This window comes from Lepidochelys kempii, chromosome 3 (genome assembly GCF_965140265.1).
Source record: "Lepidochelys kempii isolate rLepKem1 chromosome 3, rLepKem1.hap2, whole genome shotgun sequence".
NCBI lineage: Eukaryota > Metazoa > Chordata > Testudines > Cheloniidae > Lepidochelys > Lepidochelys kempii.
Genome location: NC_133258.1, coordinates 165,156,176 through 165,180,173, shown reverse-complemented (window position 1 = coordinate 165,180,173; position 23,998 = coordinate 165,156,176). Strand labels below are relative to the sequence as shown.

Here is a 23,998-nt window from a genome sequence, read left to right as displayed (position 1 = left end):
GCAACGGCCACAGAGAGCAGTGCATTGTGGTAGCTATCCCAGCATGCAAGTGGCTGCAATGTGCTTTTCAAATAGGGGTGGGGGGTGGAGCGTGACAGGGAGTGTGTTGTGTGTATGTGGGGGGGAGAGAGTGCGTTTTTGGGGGGCTGAGAGCATGTCAGCATGCTGTCTTGTAAATTCAGACAGCAGCAGACACCTCCCCCCCACAGCATTCCACACTAGTGGTTGCTTTGTCTTGGAGCAGATAAGCAGCTGGCTGTCAGAAACGGAGCTTTCAAAGGGCATACCCACATTCCTGCAGCAATTCCAAAACAATGACAAGAGTGGACACTTGACTTAAGGAGATTTCTGGAGGCTGATCAGAGCGCAGTAATGCAACACCTCGTCCACACTGACGCCCACGCATTTCAGACAAGACATGTCAAGCGTTAATCTTCTCGCCGAGATGGAGTACCAGGAGCACTCTAGCCATGGAGTCAGAGCACTCTATGTGCCTTGTCAGTGTGGACAGGTAGTGAGCTAGGGCGCTCGGGGTTGCTTTAATGCGCTCTAACTCACAAGTACAGCCAAGCCATTACAAGTCAGAGGTGAATTCACGTCATTTTCCTTGGAAAGTTTAAAGTAGTTCAAAATGTTTGATTTTATTTTCCCCTAGTTTTTATTCCCAGGATAAAATGACTTCTGCTGTTCAAAGCCTCTTATTCACAGTGTTTATATTTTTCCCCTCACCTTTGAATAACAGATGTAAACTTTAGACTACAAATAATCTTGGTTATTTGGGTGATTTTTAAGATCGCTCACATTGGAAACTTCAATCCAAGATGACACGGATTACTGTAAGCCCTTTTAATACCTTGAAAGTTCAGTACAGTATTTTCAGTACTTGTATCATTTCACGTTGAAAGTGAACTAGTTAGTTTCAAGAGTTCATGTATTAAAGGATTTCTTCTGAAAGGTGGTAAAATTACTATACTTTTTTCTACTCCTACACATTCCTTTTCCTTGCAATCTCTCCTCTCCTCCCACCTGCAACTAAATCTAATCTAATATAGCAATGAATTAGTAAAGAAGGAACATTCATTTGATGATGATTACATATATGGAATGATTATGTAGCAGGAAATTAGTTTCAACTGTGTGTTTATTATATTTTTAAGTTTATACTTTGGGATGCATTGTTGCTTCTTAATGTTTTATTCTGCCTATTCCTTTAAAATCTTGATGGAAATTCTACATTGATTTTAAACAAAACAGGGACAGTTTGCCTCACCGTACCAAACAACTGCCAAGAGTAGGGCAGAAGTCACAATTTTCAAACAACCTTGCCTATAATATGCTTCGTACTATACATTTTTATTTAAATATACTTTTTCATCAGAATTTGAGAAGGTTGGAATTTTTCTTTAAATAAAATTTTCTAAAAAGTTCCAACATTTTCAACATGGTTTCCATTTTACAGGGTTTAATATACTTTTTAATATATTTCATATATTTTTATTGAAATTTTTATCAAAGACTTTATTGAAATGTTTAGTTTTACTTTAAACTGGGTACCAGTATAACCCTTCCTTCTACTGTTCTACTAATGTACCTCAACCCTGATGTGGAGGGACCCCAACTATAGGGATGAAAGGGCAGAACATTTCAATATCTGTTCAGTCATTGGCCTCTTAGAATCATAGGGTTAGAAGAGACCGCAAGGGTCATCTAGTCTAACCCCCTACCAAGATGCAGGATTTGTTGTGTCTAAACCATCCAAGACAGATGACTATCCAGCCTCCTTTGTGAAAACCTCCAGTGAAGGAGCTTCCACAACTTCCCTAGGCAGTCTGTTCCATTGTCCTACTGTTCTTTCAGTTGGGAAGTTTTCACTGAGGACATGTCTACCCAGGGACACATACCAAAGGTGAGCCAAATTAACTGAAGGTGTGAAGTTAAAGTGCATTAATGCACTTTACATGGTGGGTTCAGAGATATAATAATCAATTCATTAAAAATGATCAATGAGACCTTTATTTACACAAAACTTTGTTGTAAAGGCTTAAAAATCCCACAACTTTCAGTTTAATAAATTTTTGCTATACAGTAGTACATCAGAGTTACAAACACCTTGGGAATGAATGGAGGTTGTTCGTAACTCTGAAACATTCATAACTGAACAAAACCTTATGGTTGTTCTTTCAAAAGTTTACAGCCGAACAATGATTTAATATAGCTTTGAAGCTTTACTGTGCAGAAGGAAAATGCTACTTTCCCTTTATTGTTTTAATAGTTTACATTTAACATGGCACTGTACTGTATTTGCTTTTTTTTTCTTCCCCCTCGTGTCTGTGGCTGCCTGATTGCATACTTCCGGTTCCAAATACTTCCGTGGTTGACAGGTCGGTTCGTAACTCTGAGCTTCTACTGCATCCTGCAGTCTATAATAGAGACGTCCCTACTCATTTGTCAGACAGCATGGGTGGGATGCCTGGAGGAGGAAAGCTAATAACACCTGTTGAAGTAATTAACTTAAATCAAAGGAATCTAGTGACTCAACACCTATTGGTATATTCAGCTATAATGCCAAGTATAAATTGAACTCTAAACAAGAGGAAGAGTCCTTGTTGCTTTAGCCATAAAGCACCAGCATACCTCTAATAGAGGAGTTCCCCCTAATCCCATCCTGGGATATCAGTTCAATACTGATTTAGAGGGGAGATCACCACTTACTGCAGCTGCTTGTTCTTGGAAGTTCTCCCATTCATGTACTGATTGGGTATAATCCTGTTTAGTTTGAGACGAAGACAAGTCAGACACATTTGAGGCAATAGGACTGCAGGATGCAGGACTTCCTGTTATATCAGGCCAGTCCGTGGATGGGAGCTCTTCCAAGAAAAGCCCAGAGTGCTGTAGTAAGAGGTGCTGATGATTCAGTAAGTAGCACTCTTCCCTCTGCCTCAGTACTGAGCCAGTGATCCATGTGAAGTTCTGCGGCACCATATGGTGCTAGAGGTGCCATTTTTCTTACTTAAAAAGGTAGGGGTACACCCAACCCCATTCTGCCTGGCTACTGAGAGTAGCATAATATCAAGGTAAAGTTTGCTGTGCATGCTTAATATCAACCAACTAATCTATTAAAATTGGTTAAAAAGTGCATTATTGATTTACATATCCTTAACCAAAATAAAAAAGAAACAGTTTCATAGCCAGCTAACAGCAAAATTCTTCTGTAATACTTAATACAGATACTCCTCTCCAATAAAAAAACTGGTGTAAGTCCTATTATACTAAATTCCTTTCCTGATCTCTCTCTCTCTCTCTGTGAGTGTGAGAGAGTATAATGCTAAAAGTACAAAAAAAACAAAAATTAAGGCCTACAAGGGCTTACATAAAACTTCATCTTATTGCAACTGATAACTGTCAACAACTCAAAATGAATCAGGTCTTCAAGCTGATGCTTACTAGAAAGGATTCAAGTTGATTTTACAGTAGTTACATGGCTACAGTTTCAGCTGACCTATGCTTGACCCCTGACTCAGTCAAGGAAAGAACTGCATTCCCTGGAGATCAAATAAAAATATGCATAACCCATTAAATACTGTTTTTCAGTCAGGTGTGGTACAGTGATTGATAGCTCTTCCACAACAATACACATAGTCAACTCAAGCAAATTGAGTTTTGTTTTTGACAAAATATTTTCCTTCCAAGTCAGCCTGACTGAAAGGTGTGTTTATTTCTGATCCTGAAGGTACAATTTATAACACATATATAACAGGAGAACTAGTACAAGTATATCAAATTAAAAACACAATTACTGTTTATTTTTAATAGAGTCTTTCATACAATTAACATCACCAGACACCCCAAGGTCTAAAACACTGATTTTTAGATAGACACACAAAAATATATAATTTTACAAAAAAGAGATTAACACAGGATTACAAAAACTATCTAGATAAAGGCAAGGTGAGGGTAGGACTCAAGGTTAGTGAGAGAGAAGAGAGGCAATTTTCAGGGAGGAGACATTGTGCAGAGTAGGTTGTGGCGTAACTCACCACCTCAACGAGGGGCACGGCTCCCAGCGCTGGTGCACTGTTTACACTGACACTTTAGAGCACTGCAGCTTGCTGCGCTCAGGGGGGTGCTTTTTCACACTCCTGAGCGAGAAAGTTGCAGCACTGTTAATTGCCAAGGTAGACAAGCCCTTAGTTCTGCACCTGTAAAATGGGGATAATAGCACTTCTCTACCTCACAGAGGCATTGTGAGGAAAAATACATTAAAAATTGTGACATGCCCAGATACTACAGGGGCCATATAAGTACCTAAGATAGAGAGCGAGGGAGTAGCATCTGTTTACAGCTCATCTGAATTTTGCCCTACACGCCTTCAGAGAATAGGTTGTGCCAGGATGGAAACCAAAGACATAACATAGGTTCACGAAGAACTGGTGCCACCTGCCAGCTATGCAGGACTTGGAGAAATATGGATTGTAAATTAAAGACCCAGGGCTAATCAGCAAGTCTTGGCAACAGAAACCTGGAGATAAATGTGGACAGGAAGGTGCACACTTCATAGCGGCAATCCAAACCCAATGGGCCAATCCCTGCCTTGACTTACATCCTATGAAGCCCTGTTGACTATGGTGGGCCTGCACAGGATATAAGTCAGCACAGAATTTGGCCCAGAGTACCTAAACTTTTTTTTTTTTAAAGTATCTTTCTTACAAAATCAATTCTAAAAATACCCATTCACTCCTATGGCACAAAGTAGAAAATAAAAGAAGGACAAGATATAAGATGGGAAGGCTCAGCCTCTCAACAAATTTTGAGAATAACTATACAACATAAAAAGCCGCCAAAAGAAGCTCTTCACATATCCACAGGATTTTACCACATACACTACTCAACTTCTATGTATATTTTAATAAATAAGTAAGTTGCTCTTACCAAAACCTATTTTAATATTAAAATAGTGTTCTATGCTGCCCAAATTCAAAAGACGATGGACCTGATTCCCACCATTGTAAATTAGAGAGTGGAGCCACTGAAATCAATGATGTCACATCAAAATAAAACCAACGTAACCAGGGCCAAAGATATTGCCTAATGCAGGAAGATGTGTCTTAAGGAACAGTCAGCCATTACACAGCTATCACATATAGCTTTAGTTAAGGTGTAGGTCAAGTTCTTCTAACTTTTTCTTTTTACCCACTCAACTTTCTCAATCATGTTTCTTTTGGACTGAAACTTCCCACAAAACATGGGTTCCAAACAGAGATATCACTATGCTAAACTGATGGAATGATCTGATTATCATGTATTTTAATAATCTTTTTTTAAAAAACACATCCAAATACTGCAACTATATATACATATTGTCTACACAATAGGGCTGCTACCAAGAAATAAATTCAATTATACATATAAAGAATGAAAAAGAAACAAATCCCGAAGTCTATCTCCGCCTTGTCTTACTAAGGACTATGTAAAAACCTTAGGATTTGGCCCAAAATTTGCACAGATAAATAACTATATTTTGGTACTTTGGTCCTTAACAACTAGTCCTTTTTCCAACAACAAAGTAAAAGAACATTAGTCTACTGACTCTGCCACAAGAAGGAGTTTTAACATTTTTGATGTGATGCCCAAACGTGGAAATTATCAGCTACCCGCTCAAAGGTAAAGTAATATACATTTATTTTCATAAGCAAAGAAGAAAGCTCTCTTTCCGATCATGTAGATTTCTTCCTAGCAAGGATGAACATTAATCACAGTACAAACTATAGGCAGTGTGCTGTCATCAGTTTTCATTAAACCAGAATACGTTTGCCAAAGTTCCGTTTACTGATAAGATCAGGCCAACACGAAGAATAACATGATTCTAATAAACGGATTCTACATGACAAATTGCTTGAGCTAAAAATATGTTAAATTACAACTGACAGACGGCCTTTCCTGGGTCACACTTACTTCACGTAATTCCAGCCTCTGGGCCACCGCCTCCAGACACTCCTGTCCTGTGCTCTCCACTGAGAGCGTGCACTCGATCACATTGTTGTCCAGCAGACGGATTTGTGTCACAAAGCAGTTCTTGCTCAGGACATTATAGCGCCTGGTCCGTCGCAATTTCAGCCCGAAAGGCATGGTTGTTGGGCTGGAAGGCTGTCCCTTCCTGTCACACTTTGGATATCCTCAGCACGTTTTTTGGTTTCTCTTGAATGCCACTCCACTAGTTACTACTCTCCTCCAGGACTGGAAATAGTTGTCCATGCCCAGGGCCAACTCCAAGGGATCCCTGTAAAGAAACATGAAACAAACAACAAATATGAAGCATAGTTAACAATATGGATTAGGATAAGATGTTACTAAAGATCAGTGGAAATGAATGAATCTTAACGGGTTTGAACTCAAAGAAAGACTTACACTTGACAAGTAAAATAGATTCCAAAGCACTTCTACAGCTCCCCAAAACCAAACAAAATCTTTTAAAACTATATTCCGGCACTGAATTTTAAATGGAACTTTAATGTCAGACTATCTTTGAGGAGCTCCTGAAGCAGCTGCTGTATAGGTAGGGCTGGAAGAATTATATTTTATCAGAAATTGTCGGTAAATGTTGATTTCCCCATGCATACGCACACTACCTATATATATATTTTTTTCCCATCAATAATAATCAAAATTTACAGATAGACAAATTAAGACAAACACAGCTTGAGAACAGAGTAAGACATCGAGAACATGCTTCAGAGTTTGATTTAAGAATATTTACTTTCTATATTTTGACATGTGATTTGACAGTGTGTTTTAATGATTATAAAGCTTTAACTTTTTGGAATCTCAATGTCTGCTGTCATTAAATGATTTGTCTGGACATTCCCAGTGTCTGACGTCCCCTCTCCACTAATCTCCCACAGCTGTGAACATTTAAATAGATACAAATTGAAACAATGCTTAAAAATAAACATTGATAAACATTTTTTTTTTAAATTTAACTCTGTCAAGCCCCATTGACACCATTAACCTCCCACCATTAACCTCCACTAAAGGACCTATAACCTAGCCTTGTTCTAAACCTTTGGTGCCCCAGGCCAGCCCTGAACATTGGCTTGAAGTGCTATGTATTCAAAAGAGGCCTGATTTTCAGAGATGCTGAAGTCAGCAGGAGCTGCCGTGTTCAGCACCACTGAAAATCTGGCCCAAAATGGCTAGAATGCATGTGAAAGAGAAGAAGTGTCAGAAACATTAGAGAGAAACCTCCTGTGGGGCAATTCCTGCCATTCGACTCATTTCAGCTCCATAATACTTACATGTCCCACTCTGAGCTAGGATAAATAACGTCAGCCGCAGCTGACAAAGAAGGTAAAGCCAAATGGGAGGAGGAGAGCATGTAGTTTAGATACCATTTTTAATTAAAACTATTCTTAACAGCCATACACATCCCTGACAAGATTTGTCTTTTGGGCTAAAACAGAATGGACTTAGAAAAGGGGATGCAGACTTCTCAAAAAATATAATGAAGTGATTATTTAATTTTGAGGGCTAGAGCTTATTTCCGTTTTAGCTAAAGTCAATTAGGAAGTGGTTTAAGATAAAGCAAAAGAAGTCTCTCAAACCAAAATAAGGGGTTTGCTCTGGTATTACCAAACTAGTTTAAACCCAGTTTAATTTAAAAAGGTGCAACTTTCTCCTGGACCTAAATACAAAAAAGGAAAAGGCTTGGTAGCAAAATCCCCCCGGATTCCTTTTTAGTGAGTGTGTTTTGGGGTACTGCCCTTACGACTAAGAAGGTCATTTGCTTTTAACAAGTATTGTAGAAAGATGAATAGTGAATAAGAACAAGCTATCATTTTCGTTCTGCTGAAGAGAAGTAACAAAGTGCTTCCACCAAAATATGCATCATTTAGCTAAATGTAGTGAAATTTTAAACTGATAGTATATTGCCCACATGTAACATTTGACATGAAACTGCAGCCATCAGTTATTTTCAGTTTTTACTAAGTTGCTATGGTAATTATTAGAAAGGACATAAGCGATAACCACTGCACAGCAATGCAACCACCATACAGTTGGTTAAAGTTATTTTTCAAAACACTTCATATCTTGACATTTACTAGCAGTTAAAACTAGCTGCTGTTGTTGAGCTTTCATAATTGCCCAGGCAGTATGATAACTTTACCATGAAACACACAGAACTTTGAGATGCCTGCTGATGTATACTGTAAGTAACCATCTTACACTGGCATCTGTAGGTATCCCATCTCTAACGTTGGAGCGTGCGTGCGCACACACACACACACACACACACGTGTGCGCATTATATTCACATGACTGTGTATTAGTGTATTTATATGCCCTCACATCATCAGGACATCTAAACACTTCAAACAGAAAATTTATCCTCATACTGCTCTCCTGCCTCATAAGGGTGTTATCATCTACAAGTGAGCTGTAGCTCATGAAAGCTCATGCTCAAATAAATCTGTTAGTCTCTAAGGTGCCACAAGTACTCCTTTTCTTTTTGTGAATACAGACTAACACGGCTGTTACTCTGAAACCTGTCATTTTACAGATGGGGAACCGAGACAAAGAGATTTAAATGACTTGCCCAAGACCATTTAGGAACTCTGTAGAAGATCCAAGATTTTAATCTGTATCTGGAGTTCAATCCAATGCCTTAACACTCAAATCTTGTGACCTGAGGGTTATGTTTCCCATTAATATACCCAAAATAATAGTTTGAAGCTAAAAATTAGAAAGAAAAAAAAAAGAAATCACAGACAACTTAGGCAGGATAGACCCATGTCTTATCAAATATTTTTGTGAGGTCTCTGATTTTGTTCTAATTAGTCAATCCAACTTTAGAGAGCCCTCATCCTGAAGTCAGTATGTTCATTTAGTAAAGTATTTTTTTTAAAATACGCCTTAGCTACACAAGGAAATTTACTGAAATAGCTATGGTAGAATAAACTAATCCAAAATAGCTCCCCATGCGGATACACTCTTCTGAAATAAAAATTACTTTTATTCTGGAATAGTTCCACCCGCAAAGCAGAGTCAGTATTCCAGAATAAAAGTGACTTTTATTCCTGAAGAAAGTGTCCATCTGGGGAGCTATTCAGGAATAGCTTATTTCACAATAGTTATTCCAGTCAATCTCCCTGTGCAGACAAACATTATCTTCACTTTATTATTATTATTATGATTATTATTATTAAGCAGCCACAAAGAGGAAGAACAAAAATTCAATTTTAATATGTTAATAGGTACTAAAAAGAGTGGTGGGTCAATATAAGAAATTAGAGAGGTAAAGCAACGTAGGGTTTATACAGATGAGACAGAATTTGGAAGTCAGGAGATATGGGTTCTATTCCCAGCTTTACCACAGGCTTTGAAAGGCCTTTGAGCTCCACCAATGGAAAGTGCAATAGAAGTGCAAATATAGTGCAAGTACGGTGAGATTTTCCATGGGGCCTAATGGAGTTAGATGTCCAACTGGGCATCCAGCACCCTTAAGCTTCTTTGAATGTCCCAGCCTTACTATAGAATAATTGCATGTTACAAATGTTTTAATCATTATATAATATATCCTGGTTCTAAAACAACACTTGCCAGGGCTCTCAGAGTATTATAATAAGAAAAATATAATACTATATAAACACACTCTCTTAAAACACAGCACAAAACCACTCTCATAAAACTAGACATTGCCAGGCAGGAGAGGAGGAAATATTATTCATTTAACTGTATTTAAACAAACACACATAAGAACACTTATCTGCTCCTCTAAGCATCACTGCAGTCAGTTACAAACACAATGCATAAACATTACAAACAAGACTTCAAAAATATACTCACCCACTTATCCAGGCACTGCCACCTCTATCTTCCCCTAATACTGACTCAAGAAAATGGGCTTTGCAGCACTGCCTGAGTACCAAGCTATTTAAGACCAAGATGAATAGTGAATTTCGAAGTTATGGGGCTGTTACAAGGACCATCCTGCCAGCCACTCCCTCTCTTATATACCAAGGGAGCTCCAGCTTACGAGCTTCTTCCAATTAAACTGCAGCAGTAAGGCACAAGGCAAGAGGCAATCTCTCAAGCTGGATGGTCCCAGTCGATTCAGGCTTTATAGGTCGGAATCAACATCCTAATGTCCACCCAGAAGTCAACAGACAGCCAGTGCAGCTCATGGCATTAATCAGAACCACCGTCATCCTGTCTCATCCTATCAATGGAGATTAGCTTGCACTCTTTAAAAAAAAAAAAAAAGTACATAGACTTTGTGAAGTGCTGCTCTCGCTATATTTTCATATCAATCAATAATTGACTACGCATGGATTCCCTATGGCACCTTTTATATTAATTTATTTTATTAATTTTAACAAACCAAATTATTTGCCAAATAAAGTCTAAACTGAAAAAATAAATCATCAGTTTTACTCCACCCTCCCACCGCCCGCTTCCCAGAGAGCTTATGCTGAGCCAGCCAGAACCCTTTTATGACAAAATCAGTGATATCAACACAGGAAAATCTTTACCCTTGATTCTGTGCACAAGACTAGCATTCCTGTTTGGTCACATATCAAGGCAAGGCAAATCTGCTCTTTGGCTTTCATCACTGTCTTAAGATGACATTTTGCAGGTTTAAATAAAACTTTCTGAAGAAGATATAACACAGAGACCCCCGAGCATGCTCAAATAAATGTGTTGGTCTCTAAGGTGCCACAAGTACTCCTTTTCTTTTTACAGAGACCCTGGTCACTTTTGGTCCTTAAAAGTGATCTTCAAATACAGGGTGAGGGATAGAGGAATTGTGCTTTTGCCTCACTTCCTTCATTAGGATGTATAAGAAAGGCCTGAAAGATTCTATTTTCCTCTCTCTTCTCCTGCTTCCTAACCTGCCCCCCATATCCTTACCAGTACCAGGAATATTGATTCTTGTCTACCGATATTTCTTGGAGAACTCTGAGGAGTAGAGAACTGCAAGAAGAATTCTCTCCACCCTCAACCAAAAGGACAGGAGTGCTGAATTATTTTTTACAAAGAGCTTTTCTCCCAAAAGGTTGTCAGAAGCTGGGATTAAATAAACAAAAATCGACAGCATTTTGAAACAGTTTAACTGTTAACTGTTTAAAGACATCTCTTCTCTCTCAATTATTATTATAATTTGTATTGTGGTCATGCCTAGAGGACCCCAGGTGCCAGTTATTATACACCCAGAGAATGAAAAGACTATCCCTGCCCCATATTTCAGTCTACGGTTGCCAACTGTCTAATCACACAAACCCAAACACCCTTGCCTCACCTCCTACCCGCTCCTTCCCTGAGGCCCCACCCCTGCCTCAGCCCTTCCCCAAAGCCCAGCCCTGCTCACTCCATCCCCCCTCCCTCCGTCGCTCGCTCTCCCCCACCCTCACTCACTTTCACCAGGCAAGGGTGGGGGGTTGGGGCGCAGGAAGGAGTGCAGGATGCAGGCTCTGGGAGGGAGTTTGGGTGTGGGAGGCATCTCCGGGCTAGGGAAAGGGGTTGGGGTGCTGAAGGGGGTACGGGCTCTGGCAGGGAGGGGGATCAGGGTTGGGGCAGCGCCTACGTCGGGCAGCTCCCAGTCAGCAGCGCAGCAGGGCTAAGCCTGCGCCACTCCCAGCCAATGGGAGCTGAGGAGTTGGAACTCAGGACATGGACAGCACGTGAAGGCCCTGCCCCGCAACCCCAGGGGCTGCAGGCTGCTTCCAGGAGCAGCGTGAGACCAGAGCAGGCAGGGAGTCTGCCTTAACCCCGCTGCACTTTTAGTGACCTAAAATCTCCCAGTTCGGCTTCAGTAGCCTATTTCAGTCTCATGATATGGTTTGTGCTGATACATCCTGGCTTCAGGAGTACTTTTGACCACTGGAAACCTACAGCCTGGATTTTGCTGACAGAAGCCCGTAAATTCTGGGTAGGGAATCTGCTCACAGTCTGTACTAATGGACGGAAAACATGCTTACTGTGAGCTATATTCTGCCACCCTTACTCATATTGAGTAGTATCTTATTCCATGAGTAGTTTCACTAAAACCAATGGGAAATCTCATAAATAAGATAAACCTCAAATGTGCATAAGGATGCCAGAATCAGCCCCTGTATTATTTTTTACAGCAAATTAATTGCACATGCACCAATCTAATTATGGAAACATTTTTAGGGCAGCAATAAGAGTTATATATACACACATATATATACACACACACACACACACTCTTTAATGATGGCCTGTTTATTTCATGCCAGGGTCACCACTGCTTCCCAGCTGTAAGGTTATGAAAAGAGAGTTAATATTCCTAGCCAAATTAGCAAACTCAAGAGGTGTTTGTAACACCAATTCTTGTTCACAAGCCTACAGGCTTTCAATTAAATCAATTAAGCAAACCAATAAGTGGTGGGTCAAATAAATATTATGTGCATATTTCATTCTGTTTTAAACAAGTCCCCTCGTTATGACTAAGGCCTTGTCTACACTGGCAAGTTTCTGCGCAGTAAAGCAGCTTTCTGCGTTGTAACTCCCGAGGTGTACACACTGCCAAGCCACTTAGTGTGCAGAAACTGTGCAGTTGTAGCGCTGTAAAAAAACCCACCCCGATGAGAGGCGTACAGCTTTCTGCACCGCCAGTGTAGACGCCGGGGTCAATTACAGCACTGCGACTGGCCTCCGGGAGGTGTCCCACAATGCCTTGCTCACCTCTCTGGTCAGCGGTTTGAACTCTACTGCCCTGCCCTCAGGTTACCAACGCTCCAGTCGCTACTAGCACTGCAAACTGAGCAGCTCCGCGCCCGCCCTCTCCTGCAGCCGCTGTCGCAAAAAACTCTTTCCCAGGCTCCCCCCAGACACTGCCAGCACACGCTTATCAACCTCCTGGCTCCCGTCTGTACCTGCTGCATTCCAGTCCTGCCCCGTCACAGTCCAGCCCTGCGGACTCCCTGTACCCACCACGCTCAAACAGCCGTCCCTTTGCAGTTTAGCCCTGTCGAAGTACAGCACCCGCTGCACTGTACTCCAAAGGACAAGGTTGCATATGATACCTCGACATACACAGATCTTTAACTGTCCCAGGACTCCCCCTCCTACTGGGATCCTCCCTTCCCCCATCCCCCACAGTGCTGATGTGTTATTTTTGTTTCTCTCTCTCTCTTCTGGTTGTTGTTTTTTAATACAAGAATTGTTCTAGTTTGAAAGCAATCTTTATTTCATTAATTGAAAGCAAACAGAGCCCTGCAAAGCAAATGACAATTTTCTTAAACCTTCATAGTGTATCGTCTGCACCAATCACAATCACCTCCTAGCATTACAAGCACTGCACTCCCGAGCATAGCAACAAGTATTAGTGGATTTCAGCTTCAAATTGCTGCCCCAAAGGCATCCCTGATCCTCATGGCCCCGCGCTGCACCCCTCTAATAGCCCTGGTCGCTGGCTGTTCAAATTCAGCCTCCAGGCACTGAGCGTCAGCGGTCCAGCCTTGAGTGAAAATTTCATCCTTGCCGTCACAAATATTATTGAGCATACAGCACGTCACTATAAGCATAGGAATATCGTCATCAGCCAGGTCCAGACTCCCATATAGGCAGCACCAGCGGTCCCTGCTTGCAGCTTCCTGAACAGGCCAGTGCTCTGAAATATGCGTGCGTCATGCACCTTTCCGACCAGCCTGCATTAATGTCCATAAAATACCCACGGTGATCCACAGGTGCCTGGAGAACCATTTAGAAATATCCCTTCTGATTAATGTACTTGGTGGCTAGGTGGTCTGGTGCCAGAATTGGAATATGCATGCCATCTATCACCCCTCAGCAGCCAGGGAAGCCCATTTGTACAAAGCCATCCACAATGTCACGCACGTTGCTCAGAGTCACGGTCTTTCAGAGCAGGATGTGATTAATGGACCTGCACACTTCCATCAACACGACTCCAACGGTTGACTTTCCCACTCCAAACAGGTTAGTGGCCGATTGGTAGCAGTCTGGAGTAGCCAGCTTCCACAGTGCAATTGCCATCGCTTCTCCAATGACAAGGCAGCTCTCATTCTCGTGTCCTTGCGCCGCAGGGCTGGGGCGAGCTCATCACACAGTCCCATGAATGTGGCTTTCCTCATCCAAAAGTTCTGCAGCCACTGCTCATCATCCCAGATGTGCATGATGACGTGATCCCATCACTCAGTGCTTGTTTCCCAAGCCCAAAAGAAGCGTTCCAATGTGGTCAGCACTTTTGTGAATGCCACAAGCAATCTCGTGTCATAGCTAGTACGTGTGGCGAGATCAGTGTTGCACTCCTCTTGCCTTTGTAGTTTAAGGAATAACTCCACTGCCACCCGAGATGTTTTGGTGAGAGTGAGCAGCATATTAGTCAACACTGCGGGATCCAGTCCCGCAGACCAAAGAGGCAGAGCACCGAATACACAAACTGTTGAAAGATGGCGCCAAATGCAGACAGAAGCACGGGGATTGCTGGGATGCGAATCAATACATCACAGGGCATTGGGACAGGATCCAGGATGTCCCGCAACCACCTCCGCCTTCCCACAACTCTTAGCAGCAGAAGAGGAAGAGATGCTCTGTGGGACAGCTGCACAGAGTGCACCGTTCCGAATACCACTGCAAATGCTGCAAGTGTGAACATGCTAATGCGCAGGCAGCTGACAGTGTGAACACAAAACAGCGGTTTCCCTTCAGTGTTCTCTGAGCAGCACTGTAACTCTGCCAGTGTAGACATACCCTATGTGTGTTTCAGGTGGGAAAGGCAGTGTCCAGGTTAGAATCTTATTTATCTATCTAAATGAAAATTGGAGGTTCTTTGTGGTCTTTACTTAAAGTTTTGTTTCTCATAGAAAAGTGTTTTGCCGACTCAGATTTTGTTCAAATGTTGTTTAGGAAAAAGTTGAGACTCTCAACAAAAGGAAGACAAACAAAAACACCAACAAAACCACAAATGTCACTCCAGGAATCCTGCTAATCTGAATTGACGTTTGTATTAAATCCTCAACTAGTAAGCCGTCTAAATTCTACTACGTGTGCCTGCAACTGATTGCTAATTCAAAACTGAAGTCCCAAAATTATAGGCTGAAGTGAGGTCCCTTTGAAATGGTGCAGCACTAAAAGTTTTAAAATATGTATGGGGATAATAAAACCTCATAGAATTACTGCATATTATTTAATGTTTGCAAAGGTTTTTGAAGATGAAAAGTGCTATATTAAAAAAAACAATAACTTTTTTTTAGGTTCGGGGCTAAGCCAGAGTGCAGTGTACTGACTTCAATTTAAACTTTTAAAAACTTTTCAGCATCTATTCATTTCAAGAGGTAAACTATGTCCTGCAAAATACTGTTCCCAAACCTCTGTAAAACTTTGATGCCAAATGTGTCATCTATAAAGTTGGAATAACCTATTCAAGAATGTCTTTCCTGAACACAGACTGTTCAGTACAAAGGCTGAAAGGACACCATCTTAGAGGTGATCCAGTGAAGCATAAGAAACTTCAGCTAGACAGAAAAGATTAAACCAAGAAATATTGAAGAAAATAATTAAACCAATCCATTGCTACCATGGATATTAAATTGGATATGGCATGTTATTTACTTGCAAAGCCATGTGAATAAGATCATTGGGAGGATAAAGTGAGAGAACAGATTTAGCACAACGTAAATCCAAACAGTCTCCTCTTCCAATCCAAAATAAAATCTCTAATAGTTTTTACTGGACCCCTGCCAGATTCTAGGCTGCTAACATTGGACTCTGTGTCCTCGTGGAGATGGGATTGTTCATCCACCTCCTTATCATACATTCTTTACTCTTGCCAGAGTACTTCCCACATATGGACAATAACCTGGATGCACACTGCAGAAACACTATATTACTCTATCACCCTTTCCATCACTCTGACAAGAAACACCACTATTACTATCCCACTTCAAACGAGGAGGACAATGTTCTTGCAGCCATTACTTTTATGTAAATGAATCCAAATGAGTGTGGAAAGATATCAGTCCTCCACCCTTGGTACAATGGAAAACAGCCCCTGGACCCAGAATTGTTGTACTGGCTGTGCATGCCTGTATGTCTCCCTCTAATGGCTGGCTCACATGGAAGAGCTACCTCCTTGCTCACTGGTAAGCGAGTTACTCCTTTGGGTCAAGTAATTTAGGCTTATTTGTCTGGTGCTTAAGACACTGGGATCTATCCCCATTAATGACAATGGTGCATGCAGCAACTGGCTTACTGCATATTTCTAGTTTCAGAGTAACAGCCGTGTTAGTCTGTATTCGCAAAAAGAAAAGGAGTACTTGTGGCACCTTAGAGACTAACCAATTTATTTAAGCATGAGCTTTCGTGAGCTACAGCTAAATTTGTTAGTCTCTAAGGTGCCACAAGTACTCCTTTTCTTTTTGCATATTTCTAATCGCTAAAGAGGCAACATGGACTGACTGTCCTAAATCTTAGGTGTTTCTGCAGGAAGAACACTACAATAGCCCCTCTATGTGAGCACAACCTAGAGAATGACTAGGGACTAGTCTATACCAGAAGTGCTATAGCAGCACAGCTGCACCACTGTAGCGCATCTGGTGAAGATGCTCCATGCTGACGGGAGAAAGCTCTCCCGACAACATAATTAAACCACCTCTGCGAGCGGCGGTAGCTATGCCGGCGGGAGAACTTCTCCCGCCAATATAGTGCTGTCCACACTGGAGCTTAGGTTGGTGTAACTTATGTTGCTTGGGGGGTGGCTTATTCAAACCCCTGAGCGACATAAATTATGCTGATATAACCTGCAGTGCAGACAAACCCTAGATCTTTCAAATCTGCAGGTTCTCACTGCAAAGAGCACACTTCCCAACTCTTCTGTGTATCTGCTGGAGTTTAACTTAAAGATGATGTCAGGTCATTTGGTCTCCTTGAAATGGTAGAGACAGATGGCTTTATTTCCTTTTTGCAGAAGTGGACTCCTAACAAGCTAGAATTTAAAAGTGGTGGATTACTTTTTAATCCACATAACATATAATCTGGAAATTTTTGATGCATATTGAGACTGGTAGAACTGGTATAAACTATCTGATCAAAGGAACAGGGAGCATACATATGGGGTTGAGAAAGATAAAGATATACAGCAACCACAAAATACATTTTTCTTCTTTACGTTAGCACTCAGACAAAATATTAGCCCTCTCCCTCTGCTGGAAATTGTTTCTAGACAATCTAGTCAAGCCTAATGTTTTATATCCACCCATACTTCATAAGCGATATGTTGGAAAAGAATACATTTTGAGAGAAGTGCGTGCTGAAATAAAACCACCTGGATAAAACTGAAGAATTTATTCAAAACACAATCTGGGTGCATAATTAGAGAACTCTTCTTCAAGGCAAAGATGGTGCTAAAGGAAAAAACTGCAGCCTTAACCAACAGTTGAGGAAAAAGTAGCCACACTGTATTTAGAGCAGTGGTTCTTGACCAGGAGTCTGGGGCCCAAGGGGTCTGCCAAGCAGGGCCAGCATTAAACTCGCTGGGGCTCAGGGCAGAAAGATGAAGCCCCACCGCATGGGGCTGAAGCCTGAGGCCCTGAGCCCCACAACCCAGGACTGAATCCAAAGCCTGAGCAATGTAGCTTTGCGGGGCGCCCTGTGGCATGCCCTGCTTACTAACCCCTAACTCCGGCCCTGCTTTTTATATGCAGAAAACCAGTTTTTGTGGCACAGGTGGGCCGTGGAGTTTTACAGCATTTGGGGGGGAAAGGGGCCTCAAAAAGAAAAAGGTTGAGAACCCCTGATTTAGAGCACTAGGGTTATGCAAATAACTGGCCAAACTCTGAAGTTCTTGACTTCAGTGGTAATTTTGCCTGTGAGAGAACTAAATATAAGTTCACAATTCAGTCCATAGCTCTGGGGCATTTCTATTTTAATTGCGGTTTCTGAAAAATTCTGTTAGCCTTATTTACAACATACATCCCCTCCTAGGGTTACTCCTGATTAAGTTCTGATTCAGAAGAAAATTCATCTTTCCATCATCATGCTATTTTTTTCTCTATAAAAGACTACAGTGGAGCAAAGCTGATATAGGACCTATGCTAAGCAAAAAGGACAAACAGAATACTTTGCACCCATTGCTGCATGTGCATATGAAGAGGCCAAGGAGACCAATTCCATTTAGGAACTGCTCCCCTGGTTCCCCCATGGCCAGCATTCTGGGACTGGGAGGAGCAGGCAAAAAAGTGTTATTTATTAAGATTGATGGGGCAAGAGCAATGGAAAACTCTGGATTTGGAGTACAGGGAGTCCGCAACCAAAGTCTTCTTGTGTGGTGAAGGGCACAGAAGCAACTGCTGCTCCAAATCACAGGCAGTTCTCTCACTTCCCCTAAAAATATTTAATACCAGCACTGAAGAAGGGTCTATATATTAAGGCCAAGAAGATTCTCGGGATATTCCTGGCATATGCCTTGCTCTTCTTATTATAGGCTTCAACTACTTTAATGTACTGTATTCTAAGGAGAAAAACTGACTACTTAACATGTATAATTAAATAATATTAAAAAGACTTTTCCTACTACATTCGCTTTTGAATTTAATTTCTAAAATTCCAGGAAGACAACAATTACTGTAAAACTGCGGCCTATATTTACTACCAGCCTCTGGAACAATTTCAGCATTCCATATATTACAAAGCAGACGCACACCTAACAGAACTATGTAACCCTGGGCAGGGCATGAGAAGGGAATAATTGATGCAACTTGCTTATGCTGTGCAAGCTTGCAGTTTTACGGAAGGGTAAAAGTAAGTGTAAGGGAGACAGGACTCACCTGGAGTAATTCATCTAACAAGAATTCTTTCATAGGTTTTTGAAAGAGACAACATTCTTTCCACTGATTAACCATTGTCATGTGAATTTCTCCTGCAGAAGTTTTACACTACATTCTATCCAGGTAACACAGCCAAGGCAGAGTATATTTTTGTAGTTGATGAGGTGTCTCCATACTAGGAAGTGGGTGGGATTTGGATAAACCCTGCTACATGCTCAACACTCAAATAGAGTCATGGACAAATGATGTTTTTCCTCTAGGATTATAAATCCCCAAGGGCAAAGACTGTTTTCTTGGACAACAGGGGATGGATCACTCAATAATTGCCGGTTCTGTTCATTCCCTCTGAAGCACCTGGCATTGGTCACTGTCAGAAGACAGGATATTGGGCTAGATGGACCATTGGTCTGACCAGTATGGCCGTGCTTTTGTTCTTTGTTTCTTCTCTGTACAATGCCTAGCACAATAGGGTCCTGATCCAAGACTGGGTTCTTAGGTGGTACCATAATGCAAACAAATAATGCACAATTGATAATATCCACACCTAACTCTTCTGGTTGAGTGGAAAGTCAGTTTGCCATTTTGTTTCATTTTAACAATTAAAATGACATTTTACCCATGGAACATTCTCTAGGTCTGATTCACTGTACACCTGTCTGCACCAGCATGGCTTTCTCACTCCACTGGGGGATCCAACCCAAAGGATGGGAGGTGGAGGGACCATGACTGCTGCCCTCCCACAGGACGCTCTAACTCATGTCAGGTACTCCATAATGGTTCTGATGGCACAGTCTCCTGAGAAGATACATACAATCAATGCTCTACTTGGACACCCAAGCCATGCAGTCTCCCAGCCAGCCCCGCCCATTTTTGGTGTCTTCTTCAGATTCCTAAGTCACCTCGCTCAAAGGAAACTGCAGCCACTTTCTACCACTGCCACCTCCTCCTCCGACTGACCTTATGCCCCTGAGGCGTCTAACAGACCCTATGCTCTCCATGCTTTGCAGCTACCACATCTCCCCTGACACAAATTACTGCACACCATAGGCAAGACTTTGTTCTAAGTAACCCCACTATAGGTCTAGAATGACTCACTTGAAGACAAGTGAATCATTCTAGACTGATACAGGCGTAACATTAGAATTCGATCCTTTGTTTCTTCTCATTTTTATGTTTAAGAGAAGACGAGAAGGCTACGAGAAGTTAAGATAACTCACTAGAAAAGAAGTGAAATGTTAGCCAAAATGTTAAGTGAGGAAAAAGCTTTTAAAAAGTTCCCTCAATTATGTCAATATCGCTTTTTTGTTAATCTTTTCACCTTTCGTCTAAAATCAACTGTCACATCCTTTCAAAAATCTGATCACGTCCTCCGTTGGTGAGTGTCCTACCATTGCCTTCTATCTACCTACCATACTTATATGACACTTATTACCACAGTATCTGAGCGCCTCACAATCTTTAATATATGTATCCTCCCAACACCCCTGCATTATATGGAACTACTCTTAGCCCCATTCTACAGATGAAAAACTTAGGCAAAAAGACTATATGACTCATCCACAAGGGTCACACAGGACATTTGTGGTATAACAGGAAACTGAACCTGTATTTCCCAAACATCAAACAAGGGCCCTAACCATGAGACCATTCTTCCTCATTGGTGGGGGATGGACTCAATAACCTAACAGGTCTTTTTTATTGGCCAAGCTTGAGAAAGCTGTATGATCAACTAGATAATATTTCTAACACTGCATCCGATCAATGCCAACATTTCAGAGAAAGTTTGAGCAATCAACTATCAGAACATTATTGATTTTGGGCAAAGATTGGAAAACTAACAGGAAGAAAATTGGAAGACACACTGGGTAGGTTTACACTCCAATTAAAAGCCCGCAGCTGGGCAGTGCCAGCTGCCTCAGGCTCACAAGGCTGGGGCTGCAGGGGTGTTTAATCGCAGAAAATATCTGAGCTTGGGCTGGAGCCTAGGCTTTAGGACCCTGCAAAGTGGAAGGGTCGCAGAGCTCAGGCTACAGTTGGCGCCAGATCGTCTACACCACAATTAATCAGCCTGGTCCATTTCAGGTGTCTAATTGCAGTGTAGACACACCCTGTCATCTGTTTAGCATAGCCACAGCTTTAGACACCTCTTGATTGTCTGCAGATTAAACAACGGTTAATGGTACCCATTAATGTCTTTCAGAATAACAATACCCCTGCTCATAGGGGAAAAGGAGAATGGGGGGACATTGAAGGAATGTGGGGAATCAAGGCACGCAAAAAGCCAGGGTGAGGGGAGACACAATGGAGGACCCTGGTATAGGAGAGGGGTGGAGAGTAGCATTGCAGGGAGTACCTGAAGTTGAGGGGGAAGGAAACGTGGCACACAGGGAGCTTGTGGGGTGCAATGGAGGGATGCAAGGAGCCCCTGCGGTATGCAGTAAGTTTGGCTGATAGAAGCTGTGAGATGTGTGACCTCCTCTACCCCTCCAGGCTATAACTATTGTGATTCCATTGTGGCATAAAGAGCTCTTCTTGGATTTGAATAGATGTTCACCTTCGCATTAATACTTTTATGAAGTGATCCATGTGAATAATGACAGAGACAACTTGTCTCAATTTCTGCTTTTCTTTATATCAGAGTAGGAAATCTCTTTAAAACGGTCAGTGATGAAACAGGAACTTTCTCTTCTGGCCTCTCTAACTTGTACGAATTCATATCTGGGGAAAAAAAATACCCTGAATTGTTTTCCTCCTTGAATATGCATACTCTGCCTGTTCATGCCAGGAATGCATTCCTAGCAACTCCACCTCTTTTAGAGGGAGTTATGCAACGCTAAAGAGTACAGCAGAGTTAACCCTTTATAACCTCAGATGTGGTCAGATCTCAAAGTAAACAAGGGTGAGACTGATCGGTACTCAGGGGTGCTGGGACAATTTGCATAGTGGGGGTGCTGAGAGGCATTGAACCGAACTGTAAACCCTGTATATGGTGGAAACCACTTCAAGCCAGGGGGTGGAGGAGCACCCCCTAGTGCCAGCACCTATGGCAGTATTTGGATGGAGGGCCTCTAAGGAAGGGTTGGGGCTAGTCTACATGGGGAAATTGACCAGAATAGCTATTGCAGAATAAGCTATTCCGCAACAGCTCACCATGTGTTCTGGTTGGCATATTTTATTCCCAGTTAATCAGTGTGCTCACAAAGTGCACTAATTATTCCAGAATCAAGTGACCTGCTCCGGAATAGAGTGGCCACATGGAGATCTGTTCTGGAATAATGATTGTGTAATAGCTTGTTCTGAAATAACTATTCTGGTCAATTTCCTCATATAGACAAGACCTTTGGTGCTGCAGAAGTGGGGGTGGCAATTCTGAAGTCTGACATACTGTATTCTCTCAAACTAAAGAGTAGCACTATGGTCCATTCTGTTGCTGGAGGTTCCATTAACCATCTTTCGATAAGACATAATATCAAGGCCCTGGACCATCTGTTTGTTGTATATCCCCTTGTCCTATTGCAAAGAAGAGAGGGCTATAATCCCCAGGGGCCTGGCCAAATGATAATTTTGAGTAATTACATTCTGCCTGTTTAAAATTTCCCTTGTGGTTTCAATTGGATAAAGTATACTTCATTTCTTGTGCTAAACCCTTTCCACATTCCACTTCAGGGTGGCTACATTCAATGGTAATGAAGGGTTCCCACCATATGCATGGTATTTCAGTTAGCTATGTTTGTCAATTGCTTTCAGATCCTTCAGGGTGAAGGGTGCTATATAAATAAGAAATTTTATTTCCTGATTAAGGTAATTAATGAATGTGCAAAAAACATTATAGAACAGCAACTAAATAGTGTTTGAATGAAGAATAGTTTCGGGTGTTTGTTTTCACATTTCTTTCATACTACAAGGACACAAGCAAAATCTTCTCTGTGAATGAATATGCCTTTAAAACACCAATCACCTGGCTACCATCTATACAGTTAAAGTGCAGCAGCCCTTCATCAAAGTGTGTTATAAGAAAGAGCCTTAGAAGAAAGCAATTAAATTATTAATAATAAATACACTTTTAACATATTGCCACCAGTGTGCATGTAACTTGTCAAACTGTAGATTCTTTGTGGTCTGGATCTTGATTGTCTGTAAAACATAAAAACCCATAACTATCAGTAACAGACCAAATGACTACAGGTTAGGAAATTTAAAAAAAAAATAATACACAAAGGAGAAGTTGCATAAATCCAAGTCAGCTGTTACACAAGTAAAATCTGCAAGCTTGGGTGCCAGATTTAGAAACCTGACTCAGAGGCCTGAGCACGCACAACTATTATTACATTCCACAGGAACTGTGGGTGCTCAGCCCCTTCGGGGTGGGGGAAGAAATTGGGCCACTTATTCAGGTGCCTAACTTTAGCATCCAAGTTTGAAAGACTGGATCTTTGTAGCAGCAACTGATTTAGATTTATTTAGGTGATTTATAGATTTGGATGCCAATTTTAGACACCCAAATTAGAAAATTTTGGCCACGTTGTATTATCAACAGTATGCAAGTCAATAACACCATGTGGGTTAATGAAGTGCTATGAACATTCTAAGCAATAAATTTTCTTCAGAATCAAGCAGCTAGATCAGGTATGAGAATGACCAAAAATCAGTACAAATGGTGCTAGCTGCTGAGGTGTTGCATAATCTCAGATGATGCAATCAAAAGTTAATTACAAATCACATCGACAAAATTTCCAAACAGTATCTATGCTGTTGAATTTAAAGCCAGGCCAAAAAACCATCACCAAATTTCTTGAAAAGTTCAGTGCATATTCAATTGTCCGTTAAAAGGCTGAAATTTTGTCAAGCGGCTCTGAGACATCATAAACCACCAGAGCTTACCTGCCTAAGAGTACAGCAACTAAAATTCTTGTGAAAAGAAGACAAATGTGTGTCACATAATTTCATGTAACCAACAGAAGTATCAAAATCTCTGTATTGGAATCACTAGCATGATCTCATGCCTCTCTCCTGTTCTGAACCCATGTACTGTCAATTCCATGACACCTTTGTTCCTATTCCTCCTCCTGTCCCTTTTTCTCATGGATGCAGTCTATGCCTGGAGTGTCATTCCTGATCCTAGATTCCATTCCTTGTCTTTTAACTCCCTCCTGAAAACCCAGCTTCTTCCATAATCCCAGTTACATCTGACACAA

General features: G+C 41.4%; 1 protein-coding gene across 2 annotated transcripts in view; it reads right to left on the bottom strand.

Moving 5' to 3' along the window:
- PTPN14 (protein tyrosine phosphatase non-receptor type 14) overlaps positions 1-23,998 on the bottom strand; it is a 181,799-nt gene that overhangs the window by 106,383 nt on the left and 51,418 nt on the right. For both annotated transcript variants that reach the window (XM_073338921.1, XM_073338920.1), the window contains one exon: positions 5,953-6,277. In XM_073338921.1, coding sequence (XP_073195022.1) covers positions 5,953-6,126 — 174 coding nt within the window. In that variant the 5' untranslated portion in view covers positions 6,127-6,277. The remainder of the gene's footprint in view (positions 1-5,952; positions 6,278-23,998) is intronic.